Below are 18,888 nucleotides of genomic sequence, written 5' to 3' on the forward strand. Positions count from 1 at the left end.
GCGTTATTTTTGCGTCATGTTCAGCGGAAGTTTCTTTTAAAGTTTAAGACATAACAGTTCATATAATTTAAGCTCCATACACGACTACCTTGTAAAGTCTTTTGGTAAGCTTTTCATGTGGAAGTTTTGAGGAAGTCACGTAAAAGGGGCTCAACTGGTATGTTTGATGCTAACATTTAATGGCAGCGATTTACTTGTTATAGGTGGAACAGTTTGCCGTTATTGGCGAATTACACTTGATTACAAGCTTTTTCTGTAAAGGAAAAAGTATGTGTCCCACCTTCTCTCTCTTTTGCTGTCTTAACCAACACCATCACTCGCTCTCCAGGGGTTCTGGGTTCCTAAGGTTCATGTTTAATGAATCCCAGAGCACCAGACAAAGCGAGGAGGCAGCAAGAGAACACCCGCCCAACCCTAATATCAGCCAATTTAGGAAACAACTGCAGGCATTGCACAGGTTCTCAATTCTCAGTTGAAATACTCTATAACACCCTCCCCAATTCCCAATCCAAGCTTCATTTCTCTTCCTGAATTCTGCACACCCACAACCTTCTGATGCAACATGTAACTCTCGAGATTAAATTCATTGTGCATATGCTCCTGGTTTTTCTTGGTAGACCAGCATATCTGTGATGTCATCCTGGTTAAGCTAGAGAAACAGCTTAGTGGGGCACACCAGCATGTGAAACACAATAGATGCCGGTGACAAGCTATGCTGGTCTTTTCATATGGATTAGTTTTTGATATGCAAGTTTTGTTTGCTGTCAGCTGTTTTATCAAACAACTCTGGAACCCATAGAAAAGCCAGGTGCTGTTTGTCTGCCTGACTGCCCATGTGGAATTATCACTGGCACACAGCCCTTATCGCTTTGTGTCCTGGGGCTGGAACAACTGAGGTGGGGGAAAGAAAAAGGACAGTCAGTGAAGGAAAGGCAAATAGGGTGTCCCCTAAAGGAAAATCACTGATTACAACCTGCTGTGACGTGACCATGCAAACAGGAACTCGTGAAATTATGTCTTCTACTCTTCCTGACTTCCTCCAATGCTTGTTCTCTTTTTATAGATACTTGACACCTACCCTGCACCTCTCTTCCCCAACCTATCTGCTGTCCTATCTCGTCCTCCTAAAGCTATAGACAGACTCAAGTTCCTGGTCAAAGCTTTGAAGAAGTTCACTTGATGATGTGACGTGCATGCCTTAAAAACATTTATCCAGCCGCCACATTGGTTAATGACTTCTAAATCTCTCGCACTGGAGAGACGCGTGTTTGTGTAAGGTGTGTCTTGAAGAGACAAGCAAAGAATGTGTGTGATTTAAGATATTTGAGTTCTTGTGTTGATTTTAAATATTTGACTTCTTGTTTGCTTCAGGGAGGGTTAAGCCAGGAACGAGCACACAGAGAGCTCGGTAATGTTGAATCCCCGTACTTCCTGCTTAACCCAGTTCCATATTGCTCCAATGACGCCCAGCTGCAACCAATGAACATTCCAGCTCACTTTTTCCATCATTTCAAATTTCTGCCATAAGCCCTTAAGAGCAACAGGGGCGAACCAAATATGGGAAGGGAGATTGGGTGAACTTAGAGTGACCTTAAAAGCAGTCTGCTCCGCTTGACCTCTGCTTTCTGTCCTGAAGATAGCTTTAAGGTCCAGTTCTTCACGCATGGTCAAATTCCTGGATTTTATGCCCTGCACACTTCCGATTCATCTTGCATTCCCTCCTTATCTAGTGTCCTTTATCTCATTTCTGTTTCCGATGATGAGGATTCTGGCCCTTCTTTTCACCTATCTACCTTTTACTGTGTCTTGCTTTAATTGGATTTCAGAAGAGGTCAGTCGGCGGGTAAGAAAGGCAGAGAGGTTAGGAGCAGGGTTATCTAAGAAATGACTCTTTTTGAGGGGTAGAAACATGATAGACTGATGAATATATAGCTTTGCTCTATCCATAGGCCAAAGGGTTATCAAGTCCTTTTGAAAGCAGAGCTTTGCTTCCATTTACCTGCTTTATGCTGACTGCTCACTCAACACATCCACGGCTTACATTTAAGTCTAATGCTGCATGGGCAAAATTATATTGAAGACCTGGATACATGCACCACTGTCCAAAAGTTTAGGACCACTTAAGGGTTCATTATAGTTCTGCGAAAGTTCTATGCATAGGCTACGTGTCGGTTTTTACCATCGTAAGCAGAAATCCTTATTAGGAAATTCGATGTCGATTTTTTTTTATTCAACTCAATTTTATTTATAAAGCACTTTCAAAACCATTAAAATGGACCAAAGTGCTGTCCATACTCAAAACGGATGGAAACATGCAATAATAACATCAAGAAATCATACCCAATCCTTCACACTTCCACAACCTAGTCAAACACTAAAAGCTTGATTAAACAAATAGGTTTTCAAGTCCTTTTGAAATACGTCTATGCTTGCAGATGATTTTATAGAAAGGGGTAGCATGTTCCAAAGTGCCAGAGCCGGAACAAAAAAGCACAGTCTTCACCACGCCTCAGCCGAGAACGTGGACCGTTTAGAAGCAAATTCTGAGAAGAGCGTAAAAGACGTTGAGGCTGGTAGGAAATAAACATGTCCTTGATGTACTCAGGCGCCTGATCGTGCAGTGCTTTATAGATGAACATTATATTGTATTTTGTGTTTTACAGGTAACCTGTTAAGAGATATTAATGCAGGCGTTATGTGATCCATTTCTGGTATTAGTGAAGACGTGACGGGTTCTAGCGGACCAATCACAGGGCTTGTGGTCCATGTAGAATCGACGTGCTGTCACATTTTTGTAGAGGTGTGTGTCAGGCTACGCAGAGCTACTCATAGCATACGGCGTAGAACATACGCAAGAACATAAATTTTACTTTACTCATTCTTTTTATATATTTTTCCACATTTATAATAATAGTAAACTCATACAACCTATGGAATAATAAAGTAAATAAAAGCTATGTTATATCTAAGCATCTTTAAAGTAGCATCTTTAAAATTTGCATACAATTTGTAAAATATTATCTTTACATGTTATTCTAGTGTCTTACCCTGAAATTATTTTTTAAACGGTATTAAATAAGTTTTTATTTTTGGCTCTTTAGGGACGATTTTATTCTAAGTCAGGCACAAAAAATAATTTTATATAATTTTTTTAATGAAAACAAATTACACTGCATAATGCGATATGAACCTATAGTTATTTAATTATTGTTTACCTGGAAGTGTCTTGATCTACTACATTTCTAAAATAGGCTTCTCAAACAGTGTGTAGATTTAAATGATCAATTTTCAGGTATTAGTTAAGACGTGACGGGAGGGGTTCTAGCGGACCAATGACAGGGCTTGTGGTCCATGTAGAATCGACCTGCTGTCACATTTTTGTAGAGGTGTGTGTCAGGCTACGCAGAGCTACTCACAGCCTACGGTGTAAAACCTACGCAAGACCATAAATTTTACTTTTTATATATTTTTCCACATTTATAATAATAGTAAACTCATCCAATGGAATAACCGAGTAAAGTAAATAAAAGCTATGTTATATCTAAGCATCTTTAAAGTAGCATCTTTAAAATTTGCATAAAATTTGTAAAATATTCTCTTTACATTTAATCCTAGTGTCTTACCCTGAAATTATTTTTAAACAGTATTAATGAAGTTTTTATTTTTGGCTCTTCATGGCTGATTTTCTTCAATATCCAGTTCAAGTCATGCACAAAAAAGTAATTTTAAGTAATTGTAGTTTTGTAATAAAAAAGTTATTACACTGCATAATGTAATGATATAAACCTATATTTATATTTACCTGGAAGTGTCTTGATCTACTACATTTCTAAAATAGGCTTCTCAAACAATGTGTATATTAGACTTCATCAATAACATCCATAGGCTTTAGTTATCATAGGACATTCAAGTCATTTTTGCAAGCAAACCTCACCAAAAATAATATTGGTGTGCATTTTCTGACAAAACAATGGGACTGATATATGTGCCATATGGATAAATGATAGGAGTATAGGTGAAATACAAAATAAATAAAACTTTATCATATCAATGATTATATGCACCAATATTACACATGCAAGACAATTGAGCTCATGTGGACATGTGTAAGTCTAGCATGTGCCATGTCCTGACTCCACTCTCTCTGTTTCTTTTCTACCTCCATTGTCTTTTCAAATCAAGGCAAAAGCCCATAAAAACTCAAACAAATGATAAAAAAGGAAAACTTAAGAAAGGTCCCACCTTCAAGAAGGTAGACCCGTCTGGGCATCATCACAAACACTTGTAGTTAGTGGGCTGCTGGTTGCGACAAGCCCGCTGGTACCATTTCCTGAGTAGAGGAATGGGAGGTGCTGCAATATGCCCAGTGCCCAGAGGAAGGGTGCAAAGATGTGGGTGGGAAGCTGGGGCCGGTGTACGTGCTGCACAGCTTGAAACTGGTGCTGGAGGTGGAGACTAGAACAGGATGCTGAGCCCTACAGGAATGCATACGCCCGTGCACTCTGTACATTACGCTCATCTTTCCCACCCCTGCACATGCTGAAGAAAAAGAGAGAGAGATGGAGAAAAATTTAAAGAGAGAGAGACTGAGAAGGCAGGGTCAGAAAGAAAGAGGATTATGGTGTCTTGGTGCGTCTCTTGTAAAGGAAATGATCTCTTCAGACAAAATTGTAGGGTACGGTCAGCTGTTACATCACAGCTTCTTGTTTTTTTTTAACATGCCAACAGGCTGATTCAGAAGAATCTGTGACGTGTGCATCTGTTTACGCATTACAACATTTACTAAATTAACATGCATTGTAAATCAAAGAGCAACACCACAATGTGAATATATTAATGAAAAAATATACACATTTTGGAAAAATCTTCATCTTAGACCATTTCCTTAATGTTATGTTTTAAATCACACACTCTTTAGATCTATTAATAGTATATTTACTTACTTTATCCTCATACTTATACACTTACTACCAAGTAAACATCCAGACACACCTTTTTTACACCTACTTATGATTACCATTTTCCACATTTTAGAATGAACGTTAAGTCATTAAGACACGAAATATGTTAGGCGGCAACCAAAAATGTTACATAAATTAAAATTATATATTTTTTAATGTTTAAAATAGGGATCTTATGCCTTGATAACAGCTTTGCACACTCATTTTCTCATCCAACTACATGTGGTGGCCACCTGGAATAATTTTTCTCTTGCGCTGCATATGAACTCGCTTACTTTCATACTATATAGTAGGCGAGAAGTATGTTCGAATTCATAGTATTCGAAAAACAGTAGGCGAAAAGTTCCCAGATGACCTACTACTTCCAACAAGATCCAGAGTCCCGGAGAAAAGAGTCATCCAAAGAAGAAGAAGGAGAGGCATTATCATATTCAAAAACGTCAGAATATGTAACGTTAACTCTATTCAAATGTAAATACATAAGGTGAACAGCTGTTTCTTGTCATTAAATGTGCTTGTTTAACATCATCCAAGTTAACATCTCACTTATTGCTGTTTTGTTACGTGATGTATCAACATGGTGGATGTACGTATGAATTTCATAAGCACTATTCATAGTCATACTAGATTCATACTAGAACGTATTGTTTTAACGGTCGATGAGTTGATCTAATTCAGTATGTACTGTCAAAAACATTTTACATTATAGAAGCTTCAAGAAATAATATAAAAAAGTATTGCAGTCACGGGTTTGAATCCAGTGAACATGCACACTGACAAAAAAATGCATCTTTGTATAGCACTGTAAGTCACTTTCGATATAAGCATCTGCATAATGCATAAATGTAATTATAATGTAATGTTTTAGTAATGCAACCTCTGTCAGTCATTTTAAAAGTAGAAAATATGTATAATTTTAAATATTTACGCTTTGTAATATTTCCAGTGTTCGAAGCACCTGTCTGCACCCATTCATTTATTATTTATGATGTTTATTTAGGTCAACAGACTTCTGTAATTTAAATGAAACTGAAATTAATCTCTGATTGTTCTCACAGCAATAGTAAATCTTTCTATATCTATCGTTCCCTATATTATGAAGCATAGGTCGGGTAGTGTTTGTTTAGGCTACTTTGAACCAAACTGGAAGTTCCTACAAAAGCCTCAGTGCTAAGCTACCTTTCAAAAACCTAAATAGATTCCTGGCCTGTGTTGTGCACAATGTACGCCGTGTCAAGTGTTAGCCTGTCTGGGTGTTGTTTATTACTGCAACTTCCCCTAACCTGAGGGATCTCAGTTCAGCCTTGAACACTGACAAACATTCCTCAGTGTGAGTCAGTGGTAACAGTTTTTAATGCACACACAGGCAGCACTATTTAAACCCCTTAGCAAGAAGAAAACACATGACATGGTTTGGATTGTGGCGTATTTTTGTCAGTCTAAAAGGCCCTTGAGTGTGTTCAGTAACATTAAAAAAAAGAGCAGACCACTAATTTAATCAAGCACAAACCAGGACACCCAAGGCCTTAAGTCAACCGTCTCCAACTTCCAACCTCAAATCCTATAATCATATTTCCAAAATATCATTGAGGTTTTCCTCTCAGAGGAGTTAGAGAGATGTGGTTGACAAAAAGAAATAATAAAGAGTCTGCTTTTGTGTCATTTTTCTCTACCAGGGACCACACATTGCTAGGAAAACACATGTGAGACGGTGTGTCGGCATGATGGAGGGGAGACGAGGAGGTAACAGGTGACAAACGTCGGCTTCCCGTTCCCCACAACTGATCTCGCATCGAGAGCATTGTTCATTCCACATACACGGTACAAGCCCAGGCAGGTTGTCACGGTAACAGTGAGGGAACGTAGTCTTGCACTACTTGCGTCACCGGAATTCCATGCATTTGTATGCATTTATGTTTGAGTGTACTTTGCATGCACTGAGCAGTTGAATTAAGACAAAAGAAGTCTCTCATGATCTGAAAACAAAGCCTTGAATGGAAAAAACTAAAGAATTTTTTAATTCCCCCCACATTCATGTCCCTGTGCGGAGCTGTCGTTTTATTGCTGTTGGACGGGTTGTATGGCAACTTTCTAGCCGTGCTTTAATTACAGATGCTCGGCTGTGTTTATAAACAATGGGTTTATTTCAGAATTCTAAGATTCTCTCATTACGAAGTGTAATAAAACTCAAAATGATGCAGTAAAATAAAGATAAGTATGTAAAATAATAGAAGGGTAAAGGTTGTTGTTTAGACTGTTTTATATTCCCATTTGCCTGTTGCAGTGAGATGATATTGACCAGACATGATTTATATAGTTGTGTGTGACTGCTTTATGTTCGTAGGAAGTCGAGGCTTAGGGCTTGAAACCAATGCCTAATTAAAAACTGGAGCCCGAATTCAACTATGCTCAAAAACAGACTAATCATAATCAACAAAAACAGCTAAACCGCTTCATGGGTCAAATCTAACACTCACAGGAATGTGCCTGTATATCAGCGGTTGTGCGCCTGCAAAGATGATGAGGCGTGTCGCAAACAAAACGACTTGATTAAGGGCAAATTACATGCAAAAGACCCTGGGAAATATTAAACTACATTGTTTTGAGAATGCAAATTCGTTTCAACGCCAACATCGAAACATAGACCTTTCAAAAAGATAAACCTGTTCCACCGTAACAATCATGTAAAACATACTACTCCATTGAGTGTGACAGGTCACCTGTTGCTGTTAAACATTGCTCAAAGCCCTGATATGATCGGTTACGTATAATATTACGGTGAAAACTGAAACCTGCCTTGTCAGTATGCATCACGCATATTTACTGTATGCCACACTTAACTTGGAAGATTTTAATCAAGCGCACGCACGCACACACATGTTGGCATGTGGTTTACGGGGACATTTCCATAGACGCAATGCATTTTACACTCTACAAACTGTTATATTCTATTCCGCTAACCTACCCCAGTCCCTAACCCCAATGTCAGGCTCAATCTATCTGTTAAATTCCCCCTTTTCCTCATTCAAAAGCTTGATTGGATGCTTTCCACAACAATCTTTCCCACCAGTCTCTCACAGAGCTTAGTAGTAAACATCTACACAATAGCCATTCCCCAAAATGGGCTATTGTCACTTAAAGTGTTTGCCTTCTCACAGAGGAATCTCTTTCTTATTGCGGCAGTGGACTGTTTTTCCTTTCCCCGCCTTCCTCTGGGGTGGTCTGGTGAAGATAACCCAACTGAGAGGTGCTGATACAGATCAGATTTGAGGACTGGCTGAAGAATGGCGTTCTAAAACAGCCGTAATAAGGGAAAGGAAAATGGTGTCAAATCCGGCCTAGAGTTCTTGCAGATGCTCATGAATGAGAAAAGGAGCACGGGTACAGGGCTCTGTTGAGGATTAAACAATCTGCTTATGGGATTTCAGTTAATTGAACAATGATGGGAATGACAGGGTTACTGATTGCACAGACAGATTATCAAGCAATAGCTTGACTTCTTTATCAGCAACCGGAAAAACAACTGCTGCTACCTTGTTTCTGAAATATGCACTGTTACCTGTGATTTTATTTACAGATTATGTACTGGTAGGTATAGCAATAGAAAAACATTGGAGCTTACAGTAATAAAATTGGTTTAGGGGTGGTTTCTGGACAGGGATTATTTTAAGCCAGGACTAGGCCTTATAATATAACTAGTTTTAACAAACATGCCTTACTAAAAACATTACTTGTGAGCATTTTGAGGCTAAAGAAAGGGCACTGATGTATTTAAAGATATGTCAGTGCAAGTTGTTTTCAGTTTGGACAGCTCTTATATTTATTTTAGTCTAGGACTAGTCTAATCCCTGTCCGGGAAAGCGCCCAATGATGACAATTTGATCTGGTTTTAGCATGTTGCTGTCGGGTTTATTTCAGGTCACCATGTTAATTCCAGGTCAGTCCTATGGTAATCTTCTTTAATTACACATCACAGCATGAACTGCAGCTCTGATAAGTATTGTGTACTTGAGATATAGGTCAGCTGAGCTGTAAGGGGGCGTGCACACCAAAGCTTTTACGCCAGCGGCCGGCGTATGTTTTGAATTGTTTGCAATGGAAGCGTGGCATTTAAAAAAAAACAGTAGCTAGTGTTTTATCCATGCTTGGAAGCCGGCGCTTGGCGGTTTTTCCACACTCAGCGCTGGGTGTTGTGAAATATTCAACTTTAGGTGAAAAGCTCAGCTCGTCAATGTCAGTTCTCACACAGCCGTCCAATCACAGTGGAGGAGGGGCGGGACAAATATCACAACAACCAACCGGTGCATCGTTCAACGACTGATAAACAAAGCAGAAGTATCACAGCAACCAACGCGCTTAGCTAATAAATGGCTGTTTCACACGGTACCAGGCAAGTGACGAAATCGCCACGCGGCTATAGCTTTTCTTGTGTAGTGAACGGGTTTCGTTCAGCATTTAGTGCCTATATGTTAATCTTCAACTGTGCCTGCCGTGAAAAGCCGTGTCCGCAGAAGTGGCAGGATTTTGGGTGCACGAGCAAGGTGTGCGGACCGACTCCACTTTACCTCTGTAACCGCCCACGTTTTGCCGCTTTCTGAACGTCTTCTTTTGACAATGAACTAGCCACTCGTGGCTGCCGTGTACCATGTGAAACGACCAGGAAGCTATCAGTCGGCTGATGTAAAGATGCCAGTCAGCGTCCGCCTGACATTTTCAGCCGCGTAAAAAGCTTTGGTGTGCACGCGCCCTAAATGTGTGATTTTTTAGTTAGTTTGATGTGCTTATTGTTACATTATGATTCCATTTTTATGTGTTTCAAAACTAGGAGCTTTTGAAGACTTCTCTTGTTTAGTACATTTAAAATTATTCATTTACACAGTTTGCGTATATTATTTAATTTGAGGATTTTGTTACATTATAAAAATAAAAAAATACTACTGATAACAAATACAAGTAAAATATATAATTTTTTATAATTAAATAGATTTATATATCACACTATATAAATTATGTTTGTTTCAAATAAGTAATAAGTTTCACAGACAAGCTTAGATTAAGTAAGGATTAGCCCATTGTTAAAATATGACATTTAGGTTTTATAAATGTGACTTATAAAGACTGATTTGAATCTTGAGACAAAATAATTTAAGATATTAGGGCTGTTTGTTGTTTTCAGTTAAAAGAGCTCAAACATGCATGGGACGAATAAGCCTTGTCTGTAAAAATAAGTGTAATATTCAAGTCAAAGGTATGTATGAACAAACAGACTGTATGGCCAACACAGATTCATTATAATTAATTGTATTCTGTTAGAAAATGTTGAATAGAAGACTGTCATCAGTCTTTCATATGCTATAATTGTTTTCAAATAATTATAAATAATACAAAATAAGATAATTATTTTTTTTCTTTATGCCAAGATGTGAGTTATGATGAGCTACTACTATTATAAACACCTCAGTCGTAGTTCACAGTTTAGTCCTGTTCTTTGTGATGAGGCATAAGATGAATAATTTGGTGACGCAGTTATGAAGGCCACGCCCCCAGCGCTTGATGCGTGACTCTCTTCAGTAAGTCACGCTGCTGCCGTTATTTGAACTGACCTGGCGGGGGTTTTGTCACGACATCCTCAGCTCAAATGCGCTGCCTCTGCGTTTCTCATGCAAATCCATTCACGAGAGCTTTTCTAACTCTCCCTTCCTCCATAAACACACAGACGCTTAGCTTGCTCTTTGAAACCTTTAGTATTTGCCTATTTTTACCCAATAACAAAATAAAACGGCTTTCTTTAGCGAAGTAAGTTAGATGCAAACATTCTACAGTCACAATCTACAAAGCGACAATGTGAGGTTTTTTATGTTGTAGCGTGTTCCTTTAAAGCAACCCTTTTATATACTGGAATTTCTGTCTTTCTTTATAAAAACGAAATAAAATGACATCGTCATGAAAATGAGAGCTATCACTCACAGTCTGTTCCTCAACCGGCTCTCAAATCATGTAGAAAAAAATATGCTGCTTGCATGACTTCCCAACCGATATCAGGTATCTGCTTTATAGTCCTCTCTCACGAAACAGGCACGCTAAGTGTAGGGTAGGTCAGTCACGCCATTGCCGTTCCGGGCGACACGCTGGCCATCAGTTTTAATTGATTATTTTTTTTTGAGTATGTTTTTAAACACGTTTGCGTGCAGACAGCAAGAAAAGACCATTTGGTGTTTGGGTCCCCAGGAAGGCAAAATCCCACAGGACTGAGCTGAGCGCAAGGCTGAAAAATTGTACAGGGAAGCAAATAACAAATGACTATTTAATACTACCACACAACTGCTAAAACTAAATAAAAAAAACATCTGGCATTTATTCAAAGGAAAATCATGTCACATAACGAAAAATGCTTTATCTTTTATGTTCATTGATTGATCGATTAAAGACTGTAATTTATTATAAGATGCAGTTAGAGGGAAACGCCCAGTCACATTTTTACATAGATTGTAATATGTCAACTCCCGTAAAATGCTGTTATCACGGAACTGTATTTCCACACGAGAAAACACTGATAAATCAAATGGGATCGTTTAAATTCCAGTATGTGTCTTTAAACTTTACTCATTCCTTCCTTACTCTCACGCACAGGCGCAATTTACCCCACTGCAAACACAGAGATCGCACGCACAAACACTGTGACATCCTGACACGCACGCACACACGCACTTCTAAGCAAGGTTATATTACCCCCCACACCCACACCATAGCGTGCCTATAACTCTAAACGAATGCCGGTCCCACGGGCATATTACCATTGCAGCACTTGGTAATAACACAATGACAGGACACTACTAATATTAAAAAGATTTAACAATAAATATTTGTTTTAAAAGAGAGATCCTCATACATGATAAAAATCTGAGAAACTCATTGCATGCAAAATATCCTGAAAGTACACTCGTTAAACCACTTGTACCATAAAAGAGGTGACAGATCCTGGGGGATCCAAACATTTGAGAGGCTGTGGGGAGAGGAAGTGTGGTTTCGTGGCATCAAGTTGAAAAGGTGTTTGTTGTGAATACTTAGGTCAGGTGACTTTGTTTATACATTCTGTGTTAAGCCAAAAGAAAGCACTTAAAGGAAAACACCACAGTTTTTCAATATTTTATTATGTTCTTACCCCAACTTAGACAAATTAATACATACCTATCTTTATTCAATGCGTACACTTAATCTTTGTACAGCGTGTCGTGAATATGTAAGCACTTCGCCTAGCCCCATTCATTCCTTAGGATCCAAACAGGGATGAATTTAGAAGCCACCAAACACTTCCATGTTTTCCCTATTTAAAGACTGTTACATGAGTAGTTACACGAGTAAGTATAATGGCACAAAACAAAACGTAAGAATTTTTTAAGCAGATAAAAAATTAGAACTATATTGTTTGGTGGAAGAGCACATAGTTTGCAGCACTTTGACCTCGGGCGCAGTAATAATGACGGACGTTTGAGCGAGAGGGGGAGTAGTCAGGAGCAATGATGTTACTGCGCGCCATCTTTACTGACGAGAGGCTTGTGACAATCGCATGCGATTTAATGTGCAGCCATAAGTTTAAGGTTCACAAAACAGATAATTTTCCACATACCGTACAATATTGTTATTCCTCTATACCCTGTCTTACTGAAACATCGATTTCTACAAAGCTTATCTTTCTGAAAAGCTCAGTGTGCCCTACTGTAATAGGCCAGCTATCCAGTGCAATGTGATTGGCCAACACATTCTCACCCCATGGCGTCAATATTTGACGACACTTGACCATGCGTCAATAGTTGGCGCGGAGGGTATACCTTTCGCGTCATTTTTTGACGAACTGGGGACTTCAATACTATTAGGTACGCGAAATTAAACAGTTGTCACCTGGCATTGGGGTTAGGTTTGGGTAGGGATGTCATTATGTAAATCTAACCCTAAACCGAAGCGAATATGGTAAGAAAATAGGAAAGAGAATGCAACGGACTTAGTGGTGTTGAGGTCCCCAGTTCGTCAAAAAATGACGCGAAAGGTATACCCTCCGCGTCAACTATTGACGCATGGTCAAGTGTCGTCAAATATTGACGCCATGGGGTGAGACTGGGTTGGATTGGCCAAATAGAGGGTATGCATTGACGTCACTTTTCCACGTGACCACGCCGGAGCACACCCTGTTGAGTGGCAAACATTCAACATAATGGCTGGTTTTCATAGCCGCTGCTGTGAAAATGACAGTAAAAATTATTATTATCAGCTTAAATTTAATTTAGTTGGACTTTATAGCAGAGGTGGACAATACTTAGTTACATTAGTTACATTATCCAAGCAACTGTGCTTTATTAGAATGTTTGTCTTGGGAGAATTTTTACTTCACTACATTCTAATGCATAGAACCATTTTGTGTATTCTTTAATTTTGCATAATAAAATGTATTTTATACCCAATTACATTAAAATTGTTTACTTTTACTTGGGTAAAAGTATGTTAGTGTACTTAAATATTAAATGTAAAACAAAAACTTGTATTATTTATGAAATGTAATAGAGTAAAATTATGATAATATGCTTTGTAATGTATATTTTCCAAACAAAAACACTGATAAAATACAAATACTTGAAAAAATACTTTTAAAGGGGCCGTGAATTGGTCGATTTTATTGCTTTATGACGTTGATTGATGTCTACTTATGCATTTCGCGTTGTTTTTACATTCAAAAACATCAAAAGCAATAAGTAATACGCTATTTTGTAACATGGATTAGTGGCTGTCTTGAGAAATGGTTCGTTTGAAGGGGCGGGCCGCATTGAAGACCTGAACGTAAACACCCACTGCTATGATTGGACAGCTTCATTCCCCGTCATTACATGTAGGGAAATGTTTTTAAAACATTAATGTGATAAAAATAGCAGCCGAACACAAATATGTTTGAGACACAAAAGATTCTGGGTGCTAAACATGATACACATAAATGACAATACGTATATTAAAGTAGAAACAAAACTCGACGTGACTAAATTACCGTATAAAACACAGTAAGCGTGCATCCGAATCTAAACTGCGGCTAATAAATCCTTATCAATAACTTTGTATATTACTATTGTGCTTGTGAGGTTGCTTTTACATTCACGTAATGTTAAATACCACAGTTATATGATAAAAAATAAGCTTTGTTGAGTGTTTGACCTTTCAAACGCAACTTGCCTAAGTTACCGTATACAACACAGTAAACGGGCATCAGAATCTAAACTGCGGTTGATAAATCCTTCCTTATAACTAACTTTGTATATTTCTACCTTTAAATTACAGTCGTATTGTTAAGTGTTGTACCTTTATTAATCGTTTAATGTTTTTAGTAAATTAAAACAGTCAACAAACGTATTTAGACACGGATGTTACAACAGGACACATCAAGCAATCTCTTTTAACAAAGCAATAGTGAAACGCAGTAACTTAAATAAAGTAAAATGTCTTACTGTGAATTATACTGCTGTGTCATTGTTGTCAGATCCAATATAAGTGGTGCTTCTGACTGAGTCTCTCTGCAAATCCAGCATCGACTTCTTTACAAATGAATCCATGTCCACAACGTTAACAAACGCTCCCCACACGAGCTGGAACTTCTTCAAAAGCAAACTTTATCCAAGCATATTGCTAATGTTAGGTTCCAAGCCTCCGAATTGAAGTATTTAGCTTCTGTGTTGTTCCCATGGTTGTTCCCACACGGTTCTTTCAAAACCGAAAAAGCGTTTCCATGGTATCATAACAGATCACCGCGTCAAAATAAAAGTCTCTCAGAAAAAATGTATTTAAAAAGTCATTTTGGTTAAATTTGTCAATCTTTAAAGACATGTTTACTTACTGAGACACACGTGTCACGCGAAGCTGTGGGCGGGGCTACAAAAGTAGACTTGTCCTTTTGGTTATGGGGAGGTGTTTCAATTCTACTTTGACGTCATAGATTTCCGAATTTTAGACTGGAGTTTTTAGCTGGCTTGGTGCCAAAGACGGTTATATTTCAGTAGCACGGACGTTTTCAGTTCTGAAACTTGCAGGATGTTCATTTAAGTATGATGACCTCTTATATAACAAATTATCAAGTTAAAATTGAGTTTTTGATTCACCGCTCCTTTAAGTAGAAAGTAAAACCTCTGCTTGATAGTGACCCTAGCAACTTGTCAACCCACCTGTGGTCTGTGGACGTTGACATGAATATGATCTATTTACTTCTCCTTTCTGTGTTTTTTGGCAGTTTGTAAAATGATAGCTCCGAATTCTTGTTAAATCTGTTAGTACAGTCTATCGCACAGCAGCTTTTCCCATTTAGATGCATTTTCCCCGTTATTTCGCAGTGTATCGCTGTCTTTTGCCACTCAGTGGGCGTAACCACAGTCACTTTCGCCGAAGGTGACATCACGTGCATACCCTCTATACATCATGCGTATGACGCAAATGATACGCCCCCTACCATTTTTGCAATATGAGCTCCCAAAGCAAAATGTCTACACCTGGGGTTCTCAACCTTTTCCAATTCAAAGCCCCCCTATAGTCCACTACAAAATTTGAAGGCCCGCCCATTCATAATTTCTACTCATTGAAATATACTAGAACTTGGCATAACTAAACAGAACGTACTGTATATTCATTACAAAAATAACCAAATAATAAGTAATATTTGAATTTAAGTTGCTTTAGCTTTTTAAATCTTTGTTTTGTCTTATTCTGGATGGTTTTAGGTCATCTTGCGGCCCCCTTGAAAGTTAAAGTTTGAAAGTCCCCTAGTGGCCCCGGCCCCTTGGTTAAGAAACACTGGTTTACACAACATGGGGTTTGTGGCAAAAATACCTTAGTGAGAATGAAAGTTACTCTTTCTTTCTTTGCATATACATTTGGGGGTGTTATGCAAATCTTTCCACACAGTGACACAGATATGTGGGGGCGTGTTTGAATGATATGTGGGGGCTTGTTTGAATGAGACATTTTTGGAAACCGTGGATGAGCCTTCACCTTTATAAAGATATCTCTTAAGTTAGATACTTTAATCTTTGCAACTTTACGGCTCTTTTATATGCATGAACAGCTTTTAACGCCCCAAAGACAAAGGAAAACATGAAATCTGATCATATGACCCCTTTAAAAAAATATAGAATCTGAGATTTTGTGGCTTGAGCTAAAGAAAATCAATTCAACAATATAATATAATATTATTACTCAGTTTCTGTGAACCCCTATGGTAGAAGTAAGAGAGTCTCAAGCAGTAGTTTTTCCACCTGAGGGTTCATCAGACTTTGATAAGCAATCAAGTAAGCCAGATAATGAAGCATTATGTGTCAACAGTAATGATACTGAAAGTGTTTTTTATGGTAACTCATAAACAAAATGTGACCTCTGCATTTAACCCATCCCAGTGAGTAGGAAACACACGCATTGCAAGTTGTGAACACACACACACACACACACACACACACACACACACACACACACACACACACACACACACACACACACACACACACACACACACACACACACACTGTAAGCTATAAACATATTCACACCCGGAGCAGTGGGCAGCTATTCCTGCAGCACCTGGGGAGCGACTCTAACCACTAGGCTGCTACGACTGCCCCATCTTAATATAACTGGTGACAGCACAGCAGTAGTAGTGAGGACAGTGGTTGCTTGTGTGATGAGGATGAGACAGAGGCACAACCAGAAAAAAGGAGAAACCTATTCTCCGATTCACGATTTTACATGTCCTTTGGTGTGTAGGTGTGTATTAGTACAGGTAAGCGATATGCAAAAGGTACATACCCCAAAGTAAACGATGACGCAAGTTGGATTGTAGGCAACAGCTTACTTCCTGTTGACGTAGACAAGACCGACATTATCATAATTCCAACCGCTTCGGACTCACAGCCTGTAAGTTAAATCCTGTTAGCATAGCATTGTGAGCGAATCTTTCAAACATGGTAAGGAGCGTCAGATTTCAGGCTGACGTCAGAGGTATTAAGCCAATCACAACATACAGGTTAGCTGGCCAATCAGGGACGCTTTTCAGATCAATGAGCTTTGTCCAAAATCAATGCGTTTGAGGAATGTACAGTATGTGGAAAATAATGTATTTTTTAAACCACGCGAACACATTGTATTATATCAAGTACACAAAATAACGTTGTTTTTAGCAATGAAATAGGGGCTCTTTAACTGCCTGTCATAAGATTCCTTATAACATTTAGGTTTTTTAGATTAATGTTTTTTTCAGATGGAGATGTTTTAAGAACATTTTGAAATGTCTGTGAAAGTCTGTCTTATTTATTAAGTTAAATGCTTCTCAGAAATGCAAAGTGAAAGGTGTTCCATGCTTGTCACACACATGGGTGGAGTGAATTTGGCTGACATAAGGTTTACTATCTATCAACTGTTGGCTATCAACTCGTTACACGTGATGCTTGGGGATACAAACATTTAAATCAAAATTAAAAGTCATGATTAAAAAATATATCAAATTGTATTGTGTCCCAAAAAGAAAGAAAATAGCTAAATAAATTAATTTTATGATCTTTCTTCATGGTTTTGCCCTTTTATGCTTAATCTTTTCACATAGGCTACACATTCTGCAGTAGGCTAACGGCGGATTAAACATGCACGAGGGCAGCAGCAGTTGAGGTAATCTGCAAACAATTTTTTATAAACAAACATAGATTACGCAGCGACACCGAGTCCACAGTAAACCATATTTAGCAGGAAATAAACACTTCTGCAAGAGTAATATGAAATAAAGATGTAAAAAATCCTACCCAAAATGCGCTCTGAAAAGAAAACTCGGTTTACAGATCCACACAGGTCACTCTCTCTGATCTCTACGCTATTTGCGTAAACACAGCGTTGATTCCATGGAGACTGCGTAACGCTTAACCACTTGTGTTTCACTCAGCGTGTTTGACCGAATGGATCAGGGGTATTTAGTTACAAGACAGGAATTTAACGCTTTTTCTAGCAAACTGAGAATATGGGTATGTAAAGTAACACTTTGAACATACTGTATAGTTATAGTAGTTTATTTATTTAACTTTTGAACGAGGTATGTCTTGGTATTAACTTATAGTTCGAGGATTTTGCTATGCTAGTTTCTGCTAATGGTGGGAAATGATTCAAAATGAAACCCCAAATAAGGCTGTTGTACAAACTGTCGTTAAGGACATGGTGTTTACTTAAAATTTAACCTAATCCTGAAAGGAGCAAATTTTGTTAAAATCATGATAGATACACACAATATCTGAATTATATTCTCTAGTTGTATGTAAGTAACATTTTAAGACATTGTGTCTGTGCATACAATAACATTTGTATGTTATCATCTGTCCTGTAGAGAAGATACCCAGGGAGCGAGCTGATAAAGAGGAAATGGAGATGCAGATTCCCTCCTACCCCCTGCCTCTAGAAATACAGCAGGTAAAAACATTAATTTCACAGGTTTTACACCCCTACTGTGCATATATAATTGCATAGGTTCTCAGTTTTGTTGGTATGGTTATTGCGGACACCGAATCTCTGCACAATAGTGAAAGAAGTCTGATACGTTGTGATTTGTTGTGCTCAGGGGCAGCTGGTGAGAGATATAAGGTGATGCAACATTCACTCTCTCAGATTTACACAAAGGTCATGTTGCTCTAGGTCATTTAGAGAAGTTGTATTATCATAAACCAGTTGAGAGTTTGACATTTATTCCAACATATCTTAGTTTGCCAGGATTACAGTTTAGGAATGGGGTTTAATAGGATTTAAAACAGCAGGATGATTTTTTTTTTTTACAAAAGAATGATTTCTAGATACCTTTATAACACGGGGCTGTTGAATGCTTTGTTCTGATTGGTTGAGAAATGTTCCATGAGTGTTGAATATTTTTCTGTAAAAT

The 18,888-nt window shown here is 38.2% G+C and overlaps 1 protein-coding gene across 1 annotated transcript in view; it reads left to right on the forward strand.

Moving 5' to 3' along the window:
* The first annotated feature begins 17,778 nt into the window (after nucleotides 1-17,778).
* The window catches only part of LOC141349138 (uncharacterized), a 57,930-nt gene continuing 56,820 nt past the window's right edge, over nucleotides 17,779-18,888 (forward strand). Inside the window, exons 1-2 of the mRNA XM_073853939.1 lie at nucleotides 17,779-17,986; nucleotides 18,343-18,425. Coding sequence (XP_073710040.1) covers nucleotides 17,983-17,986; nucleotides 18,343-18,425 — 87 coding nt within the window. The 5' untranslated portion in view covers nucleotides 17,779-17,982. The remainder of the gene's footprint in view (nucleotides 17,987-18,342; nucleotides 18,426-18,888) is intronic.

Source organism: Misgurnus anguillicaudatus, chromosome 15 (assembly GCF_027580225.2).
Source record: "Misgurnus anguillicaudatus chromosome 15, ASM2758022v2, whole genome shotgun sequence".
Classification (NCBI taxonomy): Eukaryota; Metazoa; Chordata; class Actinopteri; order Cypriniformes; family Cobitidae; genus Misgurnus; species Misgurnus anguillicaudatus.